General features: G+C 50.0%; 6 protein-coding genes across 6 annotated transcripts; 3 read left to right on the top strand and 3 right to left on the bottom strand.

The window, feature by feature from the left end:
• Window positions 1–658: 658 nt before the first annotated feature.
• On the top strand, window positions 659–1,851 carry INS49_010078 (uncharacterized protein; the record flags this gene model as incomplete). Its single annotated transcript, XM_043170804.1, has 4 exons — window positions 659–926; window positions 1,002–1,201; window positions 1,366–1,718; window positions 1,785–1,851. The coding sequence occupies 4 exons, from the start codon at window positions 659–661 to the stop codon at window positions 1,849–1,851; spliced, it is 888 nt and encodes a 295-aa protein (XP_043025369.1).
• A 472-nt stretch (window positions 1,852–2,323) lies between these two features.
• INS49_010077 (uncharacterized protein) lies at window positions 2,324–4,757 on the bottom strand (the record flags this gene model as incomplete). Its single annotated transcript, XM_043170803.1, has 5 exons — window positions 2,324–2,889; window positions 3,047–3,128; window positions 3,205–3,785; window positions 3,845–4,137; window positions 4,561–4,757. The coding sequence occupies 5 exons, from the start codon at window positions 4,755–4,757 to the stop codon at window positions 2,324–2,326; spliced, it is 1,719 nt and encodes a 572-aa protein (XP_043025368.1).
• Window positions 4,758–5,458: 701 nt separating this feature from the next.
• Window positions 5,459–6,714, bottom strand: INS49_010076 (uncharacterized protein; the record flags this gene model as incomplete). Its single annotated transcript, XM_043170802.1, has 3 exons — window positions 5,459–5,766; window positions 5,826–6,040; window positions 6,095–6,714. 3 exons carry the CDS (start codon window positions 6,712–6,714, stop codon window positions 5,459–5,461), a joined length of 1,143 nt encoding a protein of 380 aa, XP_043025367.1.
• Window positions 6,715–10,991: 4,277 nt separating this feature from the next.
• On the top strand, window positions 10,992–12,584 carry INS49_010075 (uncharacterized protein; the record flags this gene model as incomplete). The annotated part of the gene is made up of 4 exons (XM_043170801.1): window positions 10,992–11,138; window positions 11,220–11,355; window positions 11,442–11,657; window positions 11,734–12,584. The coding sequence occupies 4 exons, from the start codon at window positions 10,992–10,994 to the stop codon at window positions 12,582–12,584; spliced, it is 1,350 nt and encodes a 449-aa protein (XP_043025366.1).
• A 1,372-nt stretch (window positions 12,585–13,956) lies between these two features.
• INS49_010074 (uncharacterized protein) lies at window positions 13,957–14,541 on the top strand (the record flags this gene model as incomplete). The annotated part of the gene is made up of 1 exon (XM_043170800.1): window positions 13,957–14,541. The coding sequence occupies one exon, from the start codon at window positions 13,957–13,959 to the stop codon at window positions 14,539–14,541; it is 585 nt and encodes a 194-aa protein (XP_043025365.1).
• Window positions 14,542–14,880: 339 nt separating this feature from the next.
• On the bottom strand, window positions 14,881–15,726 carry INS49_010073 (uncharacterized protein; the record flags this gene model as incomplete). Its single annotated transcript, XM_043170799.1, has 2 exons — window positions 14,881–15,413; window positions 15,492–15,726. 2 exons carry the CDS (start codon window positions 15,724–15,726, stop codon window positions 14,881–14,883), a joined length of 768 nt encoding a protein of 255 aa, XP_043025364.1.
• Window positions 15,727–16,435: the final 709 nt, after the last annotated feature.

The raw sequence follows: 16,435 nt of genomic DNA, 5'->3' as shown, positions 1-16,435 counted from the left end.
CCAAGCCGGCCGGGGTGCATAGCGGTCCGCAATGGAACCCCCTGAGGCCCACCAGGAACAGGTCTCTGATAATGTCTTGGCATCTTCATGCACGCCAAGCGAAGCTCGAGGGCTTCTAGAGTCGTGTGGCTTTATCATAATCATTCTGTGTGTTCATTCTGGGATGTTACCGCACTCCACACTCTCGGGCCTCGTGTGATGACATACCCCTAAGTCATTTCATGTACCCCAGAGTCTCACTCTTGGCACACGGCAAAGCAGTCCATCAGGTTATTGATCATGGTGATAGGAAGCTTGCATACCGGTCAGCCGGCCTATGTGCAGCTTTTCCGCGATTGCCAGCCAAGCGCAGCCTGACCCGGTGTGGAGATTGAGGACCTCGGATGGAGTGTGATTCGTGGGGAAATCAAGCATTTGTACTGGAGCAACTCCATTGACAGAACAACGGCGAGTCTGCTAAAGACTGACCCGGAAGAGACGTGTCGAGAGCGAATTACCGTGTTTGTCGTCGGTCTTGGACGAATAGGTATATGTCGAGCTGTTACTAGACTATAAAGAGGCGGCCAATGCCGCTGTCTTTGCCATGGGTAGAACATACAATCCAACCCCCTGACGATCCTTGAACCAAAAGTCTTTGACAAGTAAGAAGCAAGTCACCATGCGCGGCCTCTCTCTCCTCGCCCTTGCCCCGGCTGCTCTCGGCGCGCCGAATGCCCCTCGTGCTGCTCCCGTCGATGCCCTCGTCGGTTATGGTGCCAGCGCCACCGGTGGCGGAAGTGGTAGCGGAACGACTGTCACGTCTTGCTCTGCTTTCACTACAGCTGCCAAAGCCGGTGGTGTCATCAAGATCTCCGGTGTCTTGGACGGCTGCGGAATTGTCGACCTGGTATCTGACACTTCTGTCATTGGTGTCGGGGCAAAGTCTGGTTAGTGATATCCCGATGAAATGTTTTCCAACGTTTCATATGAGAGACGGGATGCTGATAAAATCATCCTCATAGGCTTGACGAATGGAGGTATTCGGGTGAAGAGGGCGGAAAACGTGATCCTCAGGAACCTGTACCTGCACAACGCCCCAAGCAAGAAGGACTTGGTCGAGCTTCAATACTCTACCAATGTCTGGATCGACCACAACGACTTCTCGTCGAATGGTATCACTGGCGACAAGGATGCCTACGATGGGTTGCTGGATATCACTCATGTGAGAAAAGCCCCTTTCTGTCCGATTTGGGCGAATTTTTATGAAGCTGACAGAATATCAGGGTTCTGACCAAGTCACCGTGTCATGGAACAAGTTCCACGATCACTGGAAGGCAGGTATTATTCATCACCCCTTCGAGGCATGACAACTAAACAATCAAACAGGGCAGCTTGGTCGGGCACTCTGACAACAACTCCGGCGAGGACAAAGGAAAGCTCCACATCACGTACCACCACAACCATTTCACCAACGTCAACTCCCGGCTTCCATCCGTCCGGTTCGGAACAGCCCACGTCTACAGCTCATGCTACGAGAACAACCCAACCTCGGGCATCAACTCGCGCATGGGGGCACAGGTGCTGGCTGAGAACAACTACTTCCTGAACGTCCCGCAGGCCCTTGTGACCAACGTGGACAGCGACGAGGACGGGTACCTGGTCAACAAGAACAACGTTCTCGTTAACTGCACCATTTCCATCACCCAGGTGGGAAGCCTGAGCCCGCCGTACACCTACGCGTAAGTACAAGTTTGAATGCGTTGTGATCATAGTAAAGCACCACAAGCTAACATGGACAAATTTAGGCTGGACTCTGCCGACTCTGTCTGCTCCATTGTCAAGGCGAGCGCTGGAACTGGAATCGTGGGTTGATAATTGTATCTTCGGACAATGTTGGGCCAGTACACAGTCTCCTTGGTTCGATGTCGGGACTGTGATCAACGCGGTCTTTCTTTCTCTATCGACTTTCGCTTCTTGGATCGACGGATTGGATCTGAGTCTCATAGAGGAGCATTTTCATGGTACATATTAGCAATCTGATTTGGCTATATCAAATAACTAGTGGTCCTTGTCGGACAACGTGACGACAATCGTTTATAACGTCAATGTTGTATTGGAACGTTACACAGATACATACTATGTACTGCAAATGGAGCACCCCTGCGGCATCGCCTTCGGGTGCTTCGAGGACAGTTTCCGAGAAGGCGCATTATTTTAAGGAAATGTTTGTGCGACGAGACAAATGAATTCAAACCAGTTTGATCATGACCATTACTAACAAAAGAACAAATGACCAGCGCCACATCTGGAGCATGACGTCTCCACACGCGCAAAAAGTCCGTCATCAATCGTTGATGAGCTCACTAGAGGAGCTAGTGCTCGTAGAGTCATCGGAATCATAATCAGAGTCCACAGCCAGAAAGTCGCCAAGAGAGTCCTCGTCCGTGACATCCTTCAAGGTCGTAAACTTTCTGAGGAGATCAGCGACGGTAGCAGCCTTGGTCTTCTCGAGCTCCTCCACAAAGTCAACAAACATCAGCTGCTCGTCCTCCTTCTCGCTGATCTCGTATGCTGAGCGCCAATCGATGATGGGCACAACCTTGCGCGGGGGCGGGAAAGACCGCCCACCAGGCGGCGGCGGCGGCGGTCCCCCTCCGATCATGGGTGGCGGCCGCATCATGGGTGGTGGCGGGTGTCTCATCGCAGCCATCCGTTGCGCCTGCATCTGACGCATTCTCGCGTGCATGGCGTTACCTGCTGGGCTCGGCGCATGTGGGTTGACGAGGAACGGCGGCGGACCGTAAAAGCCACGCAACGGTGTGTCTGGCCACATCTTCATGCTAATGGATGCACCAGGCTTGATTGTGGTGCTCCAAAGGTGAGGGAGTATACGGTCTCCATTGGGAGTTACTAGGGTAGTGTCAGCGATGTTATCGTCCTCAGTTTGTGACCAAAGCAAGCCCTTGCAGCCGCGCGGAGACATCCAATGACCCTTGGAGAAGCAGCTGAGACGGTTGGGTCCCATGGTTATGCAGCTATGTGATGGAAAGGTTTGGAATCTACTTACGGAGATCAAAATGACCTTCGATGACATGAGGTCCGATCTCTCGTACGTGGTTGAAAGCCTCTATGAGGGTTGCTTTCATGGTCTGGACAATGATCAGTATCTCTGCAACTCTTTCCTGGGCCCACCAGGGGCTCCATAAACGATCAGGGAGCACTTACGTCCCACTTCTTACAAGTCTCAAATGGAAGGGTGTAGGTACGTCCCACCGCGTCTTTGAGAGAGATTGGCTGCGGCTCCTTCCGGAGAGACAGGAACACCAGTAAGAAAGGGTCATCTCCCTCCTTTCCGTACTCCTGGAACGCAACGCAGACCCTTTCACGGCTCTGGTGACGGTTCGCCTCCTCGACGATTTCATAGATCGACAGACGTGTGTACTGTGCCGCATCAACATAGCTGTTCCAGGTCGACTTTTCTTTCTTCCCGTCCTTGATGACCTTATTCAGGCCGTAGGTAAGGCGCTTGTGGCCGAATGGGACCTTGGTGGGCTTTCCAAAGTTGGAGTTGTGACGGACATAAGCCTCGAGGTTAGTGCTTGGCCAGTCAGTCTTGAACTTGTCGTCTGTCCCGAATATCCGTTGCTTCCAGTCAAAGAAGTAGGTCGGAAGATCGGAGCCAATGCGGCCAGTCAAGGTGAAAGATCGCAGGGTCTTGCTCTTGTCACCTTGCACCTCTGATTCAGTCACCTTGGTGTCGCCGGACGACTTGGTTTCGCCTTGATTCGCATCAGCGGCGTTTTTGTCTGTAAATTTGACACATTCAGTTGCCGTGGTCGTCAGAGGAATGCTTAAGCTTGCTCACCTGCATCCACGACATCGGCAGCATCTTTGACCACAGGCTTTTGCCCGTTGACAGAAGCGTCATCATCGACGGCTGTGCTGGCAGTGGTTGAAGAACTCCCAGAGCTTGCGACGCTCGTGACCGATGCAATATCAGAGCTGTCCACCTTTCTCTCCAGCTCCCATTTTCGCTGTGCCTTTTCCTGCTTTCTGGACTTCTTCTTGGTGAACTTCACCTGCCTTTGCCGCAGCAGCTGGATAGAACTTCTGTACATGAGTTCATTCTCAAAGTCGCCAGTGTTGCGTTCGACAGATCTGCACTTGCGATAAGTAAGATGTCATTTGAGAGGAGCGTGTCTGGATAAATACCCATTCTGTAATTGAGCAAGCTTGAAAATGTGCAAGTGGATCAGCAGGCCCGTCCTGATCCATTGCAACTGCTCCTGGCAGCGATCAATCCGGGGTTCGAGCCATTCCTGTTGGTCGAACTTTGAGGGTATGCGGACCACTTTGATAGACTTGATCGAGCCAGGATCGGGAATTGGGCCGGTGAGCAACTCAGTTTTCAAGTTCTCAAGACTCGAAACTTCAGAATTGCCGTCTTTTGATTTTTCTCTGACAACAGCCTTCTGCGTGATTAGTATGATCGACTTATAAATCAAGCCACACCTGACAGCCAAAATTTCGATCTCATCTAGGTACGAGGAGGTAACAGCCGGCTTTGTGTTTCGTTCGTACCCGGACGCTTCATCAGCCCTCATCAGATCCTGCAACTGCCGGAGAGTGCCAGATGTGGCCTCGACGTCGTAATGTACGTCCTTAAAGCCCTTCTGACTGCTGGGATTGAGCTCGATGAGCGTCTGCAGGAGGCTCGCAAGCTTTTGGCCCAAGGCCACGGTAGCTTGGATTGACGACCCTACACGCATATCTGCCATTTTCCCAGGCGGAAGAGCAGGATGAGGAAAGAGGTGACTGGAAGAAAAAGAGCAGAGGAACAGAACGGAGGTGAGCAAGTTCGCGCTGATAAATGCCCATTAATGCGGCGCAAGTAGCGGGGAACCGCGGTTGCGATCAGGCTCTATGAAATGCAGGCTGTCATCTCTGCATCAGAGCTGCGCCGACAATTGGAGACTCAGTGATATTGAGGCTTTCAGGTGCAGTAGCCCCAACAATGTGCAACTCTAGCCAGCCAATCCTCGTTGCATTATCCCACGCTCTAGATAAAAGCCCAGCAAGTGGCAGGCCAACACGTCCAGTCTTGGCCCTGCAGTAAGCTTGGTACGACGCCAACGCCGAACTATCTCATGCTCGGTGTTGCGTATATGCAAGAGCTTGCAGTTTGACATCCCAAATGACGTGCGTTACGTCGCAAATTGAAAATCACGCGGTTCGGGTTTCAGAGCCTTACTGTCACTCGAGGTTCGGTGAAAAGCTGCAGTAAGTCTCCACAAATGGCTCAATTGGTGTTAGTCACAATTCACTGCCTCATTTTGCTTGTTCATACAGTTTGATTTGCTCTGCCTATCATTCCGTAAGGCTGCTATGTCATCGTGGGTGCTAAAATATGTACATTGAAGGCCACCCGTTCAAGGTTGCACTGCTCGCGTGTGTTCGAGCTTTCAATCCTTTCAATGGCTCAGGGGTAGAGAGCATTGATAGCATTGACATGATCAGTGACCATGCAGTCCCAGTTGCCCTCTTTATAGAACACAGTGTTGCCGTCCTGGGAAGTTTGGCTCCCAGTGCTAGGGAGAGTGTCGCCATATTGCCAGAAGAGATCGGCAGCAATTCCGGAGGTGTTGAGAGCAGTCTTTTGCCACGGGTTCTCGATGGTGCAGTTGTTCTCACCGCCGTATTCTTCCATTAGGCATGGCTTACCAGCAGCTGCGCAGGCATCACCGTGAGTCGACACCCAAAGGCTCCCCCACTCATAAGGTTGGCCCCCTAAATAGAAGGATTAGCAATGTACAGATAGATAGACGCATGAGTCGCATATAACTTACAGCTGTCGGGATACAGGTGGAAGGTAGCGAAGTCCAGAGTGGTGATGTTCATATTGTCGGCCCAAGTATAACCACCCGCTGATGTTGTGAACGGGTAGCTGCCATCACCTCCGGCCACGGGTCCGAAGCCCTCATCTCCAATCGTGACCATGTGGTTTGAATCCAGAGACTTGATGTATTCTGAGGTAGTCTTGGCCCAGTTGTAAATAACGGACCTATTCACTGGTTAGCCGGATAACGTAAAACTCATTTCCAGGATGAGAACGTACCCATCGCATCCGCTGCATCTCGGCTCGTTGGCTAGCTCCCAAGCAAAGACTGTGGTCGATTCTTTGTATCGGCTGACAACCGCATCAATGTACTTCTGGTACTGAGCCTGAGAGGTCTCGTCGGTGAACCACGTCGTAGCTGATCCACCGAAGGCAGACACATAGGCCGCAATGCCTCCATAGTCGCTCCAGTTGTTCACAAAGTTGATAATCAACTTCAGCCCGTGTGTTTCGGCAGCGGAAACGACGGCGTCCAGTCGCTCAAGGCCATTTGAGCCCGTGTTGATCTCTGATCCATTTGCAGTCAAGTACTGGTAGTACACGGTTCCATCCTCGGGAATCTTGTTCACGTCGTTGAACCCCCAAACTCGTATGACCTTGAGGTCGGCTGCAGCCATATCCGAGAAAACCTTGTCGACGTCCTCGTCTGATGTCAAGAAGCCACACCAATAGCAGTTCGTTCCGGCATAGTACTTGGTCTCTCCATCAATGTTAAAGAACAGACCGTCCGTCTTGGCGAATGTCGCCGCAGCCGTTCCAGAAGACGCATTTCCTGAGGCAGGCAGGGCTCCAACACTGGCCGCAGCCAGTAGTGGCAATAAGGATACCAGACCCCTCATTTTGTTGCGCAGTGTTTGTTTGCGAACGAGAAGTAAACGAAGAAAAGGGATAGGATACTTGGAAGGAGTGCACCAGACTAGAGAAAGCAAGCAGGACATCGCGAGCTCCCCAGAGCCAAGACATCAGGCTTTATAATGCTACCTATAGTAGCTACCTACAGTCTAGTGGGTACGAGCAAGCCCAGGTCGTCATGGTCCCCACCCTGTCCTCTCCTTTTAGACCCATGTTGTCCCCTATTCTTCGGCAGGGCAGTTTACAGTAGATTGCCTCCGTCATTGCAGTCATGTTGCTGTCTGACGATGCAGTCCCTGCCGACTTCCGGCCTCGACGGAAGCTGACCTTGCGCAAAATGGATAATCGGAAGTTTTGTTTACTTCAAGGGTGAACAACGACCGTGCTACCGCCGCTCAGTGCCGATTTGGGAGGGGGATTGTCCACCAATGAGACCATGCTCACTGTCCAGCACTGAGTAGGGAGCAAGCCGGGCCTACCGGATCGGCGTGATCCAGGCACACGGCCTCCCCGGCGAGCTGACCGGCCTACGCCACCCGAAACGTTGCAACAATCGTTCCGTTTGGACTCAATTTCTACGTCTCTTGCACCTTGGCCTGCGCGGTCCGTGAGAAGCTAACGGGATCACAGCAAGATGCCATGGGTGATTTCTTTTCCGATGTCCTCGACCGAGGCGTAGATTCGAAGACTCCGCATCTGCCCTCCCACCCCTCATCTCAAACCGTGAGGGCGGACCCACTGATCCCGTCAATCTTGTTCCATGTTTCATGCAAAGTGCCGAAAGCAGGTGGGGGAAACAACGCCGGGAATACGGTTTGGCTGAAAAACAGCGTGCAATTCAGTCATCACTCGGACCTGGACCGCATTGGTGGCTGTTCATCTGATTCCACACCGCTGCCAGCGACGTCGTATGCGTGCAGCGCATGGTCTGAAGATTCTCAAACTCCGTCCCAGGCGAGCGACACCAACGGCCACACAAGTTGAATCGACAGTTGGGGGTCACGAGAGGTCAAAGTTTGTGGTAGCTTCTTTTCTAGTTTTAAAATGCTGTGCCTGCCACTCTGCAGAGTTACAGCAACAGTGATGGGAATCACTTCGTTTTCGTCAAGTGAAACGCTGCTGCTGCGTCGGACACCGTGCATGCGCATCACACAGATGCGGCTGATACCTCCTTTCGAGACGATGAGGGTGATGCCCTTCCAAACAACAACAAAAAGGTGCAGGACAAGTCAAGTCATGTAAAAAGGCGCTACAGCCACTCTGGTCAGATATGGGAAGACTATACATTGAGTTAACATGGCCTAATTCTATTTGTGCGAGTAAGTCAGACTAATTTGAAAACGCGAATATCAATGCTGCAAATACCCCATCGATTGCGTGAATGGTGCATCAAGCTTGTCTAGGATCAGTCAACGTGGACCGTGGTGATGAGAAATGTTGGCGGACTTATTAAAACAGCCGTGGTTCTTTCTACGTTCATGTCGACCTGCTTCTCCTGGCACGGATGAACGCAATAAAATTCATAAAAGGATCTGGTAGGTGCACGTAAGCAGCTCCGCGGAGAGCTCCTGACTGGGAAGTGAGTGCACTGTCCTTGAATTGCGGCCCAAACCAGACAGCCGACGTCAGTTAGAGACCGAAACTGTAAGCTCAGAACAAGACATGTCAACTCGTACTAGCTTTGTTTGCGGACATACTTCAGTTGTTGTCTGTTCTCCTGATACAAAGTCAATCTGGATAAAATGCTCAGTATAGCTGGCGAGTGGTGATACACATGGCAGTAACTTAACCGACTAGGTAAAGACATGTATTAACGCTTTTGCCATCTGTCGGGGACGGAGACTTCTAAAGCTAGCATCAGATCCCTATAGTTTCGATCATTATGAACTTGCATCACGATCGATAGGGCTCTGCGCTATGTTATCATAAGTCAAGGGGTCCACATATGGTCCACCCCCCTATATGGACCACTTTTTACACTAAAAAGCTAGCTTTTTAAAGACTTATATCTCTATTAATATAGTACTCATAATAATAAGACTTTATATAGGGCTAGATATTTATAAACTATATATAGAAAAAAATCCAAATAGTATATATATAATTTTAATAAAAGCATATATTTATATAAACCAAGCTGTTAAGATTTACACATTATTATATAATATTTCTTAACATTTATAATATCTTTATAAATATTTTAATATATTATATCTATTTAAGATATATTTTTTTCTTAAATCTATATATTTAAGATATATAGAAAATAAATTTATTTAAAATATATATAAATCATATATATTTACATATTAAATAATATATTTTCCTTAATAAAAGTTTATATAGTAAAATATAAATTTCTATTTTCTAAGCTAAATAAAATCCATAATTTTATACCCTTTTTAGTATAGCCCTAATATACAAATAATATATATATAAATAATATTACCTTAAATTCTATTAATTTACATTATATATTAATATATATAATATAAAATAAAAGGTTTATTATTTAAAATTAATTCTATTTATTAGAAAATATTTAAATTTAGGGTATATTTTTTGGCCTTAATATATACTTCTAAACTATATATTTACTTATTCTTAGCTTTTTATCTCTTATATTTCAAAAGATGAAAGTATTAAAAGTACAAAAGTTTTATAAATTATATTTAATATAAAAGAATAAGAGAAATACTAAAAATATTTACATTTTTATTTTAAGATCCTGTATATATCGTTTATATGTATATTTAATTTCAGAATTATAGCTATTAAATTGGTGGAGATAAAAAGCTAGCTTTTTGGTGTAAAAAGTGGTCCATATGGGGGGGTGGACCATATGTGGACCCCTTGACTTAGGAGATAGGGACACAGACAGCAGAGCACCGAGGTACTTGAGATCAAACGTGGCTTACAGTAACCTTGGAACTGCCAGTGACGTGTGGTGACCGGGCAGATCAAACCGATTGACGTAGATCTCGGGGACATTCCGCAGCCAGTTGCCGAAGCATCTATTTAAGACTGCGAGAATGGTATCGGGCCGTTGTGACTACTCTGGGTACAGCGACATGCATACACAAACAAGAGCCAAGTCGTCTTGGCTCTACTCTATTCATTAATTCTGTATTTCTCCAACCACCATCTCGGGGCCGACGTCTGCGTTTCACTAGGCCTTGTACGGGAAGCGCACAGGATGGGTGGACGAGATCATGTATCATATGAAAAGGCATGCATACAGACGACTCCTGATCAAGTGCAGACGGGAAGGATCTGAAGCGAGGAAGCATCTGTGCGCGTCCAACACATGTCTGAGCATCGGGGGAGCTACGCAGTCATTGGTCGTCACATTCCGTTCTGGCTAAGCCAAGTCGCCGACGCCCTTTGGAAACTTTGGGCCTAAGACCCGGTCCGGCTCTTTGGGGGAGAACCAACGCAACGCAAAGCCCCTGGCCTAGCAGGACGACCAGAACATCGGACGAGTTCAACAGCTCGGATGATACAGAACGCCCTGTCCTTCCCGCTAACCATCGGGGCCTATGTATCAAGTGCCGTGCCCGGCGCGGACGCCGGTGAATCATTGGCGCCTCTTTCTAGCCTGCCAGTGGCGCACAGCGTTCCTCGATACATTGTTCCTTGATGCATTGCATTTGAGGGCAAGAAACTATCAGACATTCCGCTCGCACGCACGTGCCGCCATTGGGCGGCAGCACCGCATATACATAACGAGCTCGCATATACTATCCGGAAGTCGCCAGCGGCGATCAGGACGTCTAGTCCCAGCTCTCGTCATTCATGCCCCAAAGCCGTTTCATGCGATGCTCTCCCTTCCACCTCGCCAGTCAGCCCAGCATTGTCTCGAGGTTTCCCGACCTGCCAAAACCTTTGACTTTGGACCACTGTAACGAGTTGAATTAAGCTTTCGATCGAGTTCCGCGCTACAATCCAGATTTCCAGGGTTCAGCGGTTAATTCTAGCCCATCGGCGCGCCGAGCCTCAGCGACGAGCAAATTGGTAGAGGCCCGCCAGGGTGTTCTGGTTTCAGCAACTTCTTCGCAGACCAGAGTTTGTTGGGCGGGTCTCTGATCCGATTCGCGCTCGCACGAGGGACCTCAATGTGAGACCGTGACATAGCGGCACTTGAGAAATAGCCGTTTACATTTCAGCCTGTCGATATATAGAGTATTTTGGTTCCTGCATAGATGCTTCTCAATGCACGTCCACCGCGTCCCGGTCGTCAACGTTCTCGCTCTTCGTCAACGCGATGGCCCTCCCGACTTGCAGGGCGGCTCTGGGTTGTGCGGCCGTTGTCAGGATCTGCAGCCTCCTCCTGCTCTGGCTTGCCATCTTCGGGGCCCCGACGGCCACCGCTCAGACGCAGACAGCCCCGAGCAATCTGCCCCCTTGCGGAGTATGTGACCCCCGTGAATCCTTGCACACGATAGGTGCCAGGCCCGCATTGACTGTCACTCACTGACCTGCAAGCCTGCAGCTCAACTGCCTCCTCAAAGCAATCCCTGGATCTGGTTGCGCCTTCGGGGATACGAACTGCCAATGCTCCAGCTCGGTCTTGCAGGACAAGATCAACGCTTGTCTTGTCGTTAACTGCACGATGCAGGGGCGTCTTGGTATGTACACCTCACTGAGATCCAGAGCAAAAGAGCACCCGATGCCCTCATATTGGAATGCTTGGTTGCTTACAGAAATGCTGCAGACATGGCGCGGTCTACTGCTGCAGTCTGCGGCCTGTCAAACGAGTCCCAATCGACGCGCGTCATCATTGCGGTGTCTTTCTTCTTTGTCGGCACAGCAGTCTTCGTTATGCTCCGGACGTTTTCGAAGATTATGACCAGGACCCTGTACGCCGAAGACCACATAATCACCCTTGCCGTGACGCTGGCTGTGGCACCATTTGTATGCGTCCTATACAGTAAGTAGCTTCCTGTTCGGGTCACTCGCCAGAGCTTATACATACCCGAAATCCGCTAACATTCTTTTACTTGAAGTGGCCGTGCTAGGCTTCGGCAGTCATCTGTGGAGCTTGAAAGATGGCGCACTGTTGCAGATTCTCCGATTATTCTACGTTTCCGAAATCGTCTATGTGGTTGTATTAGCCTTGATCAAGGTCTCCATTGTCACCATGTACCTGCGCATATTCTGGGCTTACCGACCCTTCTACATCGCTTGTTACGTGGTGCTTACCTTCATCCTGGTCTCAAGCTCCATCATCACAATCCTCACCATTCTCTCGTGTCAGCCGGTCCAATTCTTTTGGGACAGGGACATTGTCGGTGGTTCCTGCCTGGATATCACGGCGCTAGCCTACGCCAACTCTGGTCTTGCTGTTCTACACGATTTGATCATCATTATTCTACCCATATTTATGCTGTGGAGTCTCCAAATGACCCGCAAAAAGAAGGTCTTCATCGGCCTCATGTTTGCGCTGGGCGGGATCGGTCTAATCGCTACCATAGTGCGTCTTCAAACCCTAAGAGACTTTGGGAGTACCCCGGACCCGAGCTGGACCTACGTACCGGTAGTATATTGGACCAGTGTTGAGCTTTCGGCAGGGATCATTGCCTCTTGTCTTCCCGCCGTTCGGACCCTTCTCGAGCGGTTCTTCAAGTTCTTCGCCTTGAGCGCGGCCGCGTCCGAACCCTCGACATTCATCAGGTTACAGAAGCAAAGAAGACCGTCTCGCAAGGGATCAGCCCAAGCTGCTGAGTATTGGACGGATGACGGTGTGGGAGAGTCCATTCTGATAAGCTCAAAGAATTCTGCATCCGCTGCTTCGTCGGTGGTACGCGACGCTGAACCGACTGGAAGTAGAAGAGGCGAGAGGTCTGGGCAGGGTTGATGGACAGTTGGGAGAAGGGTGGCCAGCGGGAAAACAGTACCCGTGCCCAAAAACAACAGTTCTTTTACCGTGGTCAAGTCACACAGATTGACTCAGATTGATTAGATATATTATAGACCTAATATTTAACTCATTTCAAAAATGATGATTGCATGTGTAAAACCCCAAACCGAGGGCATAATTATGTTTACGCCGGGTCTTACTTCTGTGAGCCAAAGTTGAGGGCAAAGCCACTAGTGATGTGATCACACTCACTTGTCACGCGGATATTACGCACAGTCTGCGTGTTTCCATTCAAAGACCCACTCCCTGAAAGTCAGTCTCGGAGCCGATGGGCTCGTTTGGCATCCTAGAGTCTACAGTCCAGACTCAGATCTCTGCATGCCTCTGAACGAGTACACTGACTCAGGTCATTAGTATGAACGTATGGTGATTGTGTGTTAGGAGCTTGATGGCGTTATTAAAACTCCACGGAGCCGTATTGCCTACTCTGGCCATTTCCGAGGCGAAACCTGGCAGGTCAATTGGGCAATCCGACCTGGGGGTGAAGCACCGTATTTGGGACGAAATGATGATCTAGTTCAGGCACGAAATCCCAGCATTCGGAATCAAGCTTCCGACGTGGTCACCCCTGATCTAGCATTTTCATGCTTGGTAGCCGAATGGCCTAGGCTCGAGATGTGTCATATGTTTGAGTGGACTGGCTGTAGTTGGCACGTGTCGATCGATAAATCTCTTGCCCTTCAAATGGAGGCACGGCCTACCACGGATCACCCGCCACCCGTACACACGCACTAGTCGAACTACAAACATAGCTAACAGCCATACAATAAAAGGATGTATAGTGCTTATTTGGGGAGGCCTGCTTTTCTAGTGAATGTGTTAGGTTTCAGTATTCTGAAATCGCATATGACATCCTCAAACAAAAGTGCAGGAAAACAGAACCTGATCACAGTGCAAGTATCCGCGGCCGGCACGTCCGCTTTTCGTTCCTCTCCCCGTAATAATAGCCATATATTATGGATGAATGACAATTTGCAAGCAGCGTGTCATAGCGGACAAAGTAAGCTAGGACATAAGCGGCTTGTAAATTGCGGTCCGATTTGGAACAAAGGCCATTGAACGTATAACTTCACCCATTTTCACACTTGCCCAATTACACCCAATAAATGAACGTAAAGAACGTGAATGTACTATTAGGCGTTTTGATATTAGTTCGAATAGCCACTACGTCCAGTTTGAGTCAGAGAGGGTGAACCGCCAGTTCGAAAGAGAAGGAAAAAAGACCGGACTCGTACATAAGAGAAAAAGACAATCTAGAACACGATAGCTTTAAGACTGTGAGGTCAACTTCCTACCTCGCCTGAAAAAAATGAGCTACAACGACCTCCACGATGTCGACATGTCCGAATTCGCTCTCAGCACAGAAGGCGGCCAAGGCCTAGTTACCCAGGCCTTAGTGACCTGCGTAGGCATTGCCGTCGCCGTCGCATACACCAGCGAGGCGCGCCCGGGTGAGGCGAGGCCCGACAAGTTCCTCGCCCATATCGACGAGGACGATGGCGAGGAGGCGGCAGAGGAACTCGTGCAGCAGGTCGAAGAGGCGAAGCAGCGGGGCCTCAGGAACTTGCACGTGGTCGCCTGCGTCCTGAGCCCCGAGAGCCTCAGGGAGCGGCCCGAGGAGCCCGTCGACGAAGCTACGGTGCAGCAGCAGGTCAACCTTAACGAGCAGTGTATCACGCTGGCCTCGCGTCTTACCAATGGTGTCCGCTCGTCAAGTTTTATGGTGCTTAAACACCACATCTATGAGCCGAGGCACATGGTTATCACGACTGAGAATGAGATCAGGGTCGACAGTTACGACTGGGATCCAGATCAGAGAGGGAGGCGGAGTTTCAGGGGATTTCCTGATCAGGTCCAGCTTAGCTCGGCTACAGGAGTCGCGACAAGTGGCTAAGAGCATGGGCTTCTATAGGTGTGAGAGAAACTTATGTATGGTCTGCGTTTAACGGGAAGTCTACGGTCGGTTATGAAGAAACAACTATTGTGTCACTTACTCTGAGAACCAACACGCTTAGCAGTACGGATTTGCTTCCTCAAAAGACCAGAAACATTCAAGGTTAGCTATTGTCCCCTGAATTATGTTAATGGATTTGATATAATGCCACTAATGCACTTATTACCTTCCTTAAACTTGCTTACTTAGCTGGAAGTCTTGTCCTGTGATTCTCACGTTCCCTCGCCAGCAAAACCTATTCTAGGACTATACCATATCATGCTTAGTACCTCACATTATCTAAGTAGGCAGTTCTCGGGGTCGCTCATACACCCCCATCTCGGCAGGCTGTGCCAAATTATGCTTTCTGTGGACGTCTTGGATGTGCGCGACGCCCGCATATTGAGAGTTTTGGCTCGCTGTAGGTGGAGACTGCCTTCTTCGTCTCCTATGACGATAAACGAAGAAGGCAGCAGCAGCAAGTATGAGAGCCCCAACCGCCGCACCGACGCCTATGCCAGCGGCAGCCCCGGTGCTGAGACCTCCCGCCCCTGGGGCAGGTGTATCCACTGTCGAGGTGATAGCCACACCCATCGCGAACAGCGTGGCCCCCGACTTGACTACCTCTGTAGTTGCGAACGTGCCAGAAGTGGGAAGTTCTGTGGTCGAGCTACCACTGGTTCTTGTGACCGTATAAGACGCCACAGAATCTCCCTTCTGCCCCAGTTGCGTGTATGTGAAGGCGATCGTGTCCTCGGCCGTCCATATCGAAGTGCAGAGAAACGTTGTGACACCGAGGTAACCGTAGGCGGATTCAGTGTTACAAACAAAATCTTATCCTCTGGATTCAACAGTCAGACAAACATTTCACAACACGGAGTTCGTGGGCGGTTCTCTAGCTTACGTCGGACAGCAGGTTGTTCTCAGGTCGGTATGGCCACAAGCTGCAAAGAAACCGGTGGGGCACGCCGTAGCCTGGTAATATATCCTGGTCTCTCCCGTATAACCGGGCGGATAGCAGCTACTCGTCTCTACCGGCCCGCCGAGGACGGGTGCTTTGGTCACGTCTCTCTGCCATTCCCAGAGATCGGTGGAGGCGAGGCAGCCAGGGCTCGGGCTCCAGGCAGCGGGGATAGTCAACGCCATCAGTCAGGTGGGTTACCAAAACACTGAATTAAGAATTGGTAATCAACTGTTTCTCTCGTCCGGTAAGGGGGAAAAGAAAGAGTCAAGAATGAGGTTGCGACTAGCGAAAGTGAGCGATGGGAAGGAGTATTTATCAACGAAGCACGGCGCTGAAGAGAACACCTTCAGGATTGTCGTGGGGGCATGAACGAGCAGCTGAAAATCATTAAGGAGACAGGCAAGTCGATTTCATTGCCGTGCCGGCCGAAGACTTGGGGAGGAGACCGAGCTGACCATTAGCAGACGCACATTTAGGTGCGAAGGGGGGCTTGCGTCTCACTGGGCCTTCAAAGAGACCACCCAACAGCTTGGCGTCGCAAGAATTGCACTTTCAAGGATATTAGAGCCGCTTCTCAACCGGCGCTTTGTACTACTGCTACGCCTCGCCTTTCAGGCAGCAACTGCGGACTCAGAAGGGGCTCCAATGTCCCTGCGTCGGATTGGTCAATATGGCCACCTCACGTCTCGCCATGTTGGTTCCCACGACCTTGTTCTAATTTTGACATCCCTGCGATAATTACACCATCGAATTGTTTCTGAAATACATTGATTGAACACAAGCATTTTCCAGACTTGTTGTGCTGAATGTGATACCATCTAGGATAAGATATTCTACCCAAGTACGCTAACCGGGAACCATGTCATCTCTCACCAATTACACCGAGTTTTC

The sequence above is a fragment of the Diaporthe citri genome, assembly GCF_014595645.1.
Source record: "Diaporthe citri strain NFHF-8-4 chromosome Unknown scaffold_4, whole genome shotgun sequence".
In the NCBI taxonomy this organism is placed as follows: Eukaryota; Fungi; Ascomycota; class Sordariomycetes; order Diaporthales; family Diaporthaceae; genus Diaporthe; species Diaporthe citri.
Note: the sequence above shows the minus strand (reverse complement) of the source record. Positions and strands in the feature narration are given on the sequence as shown.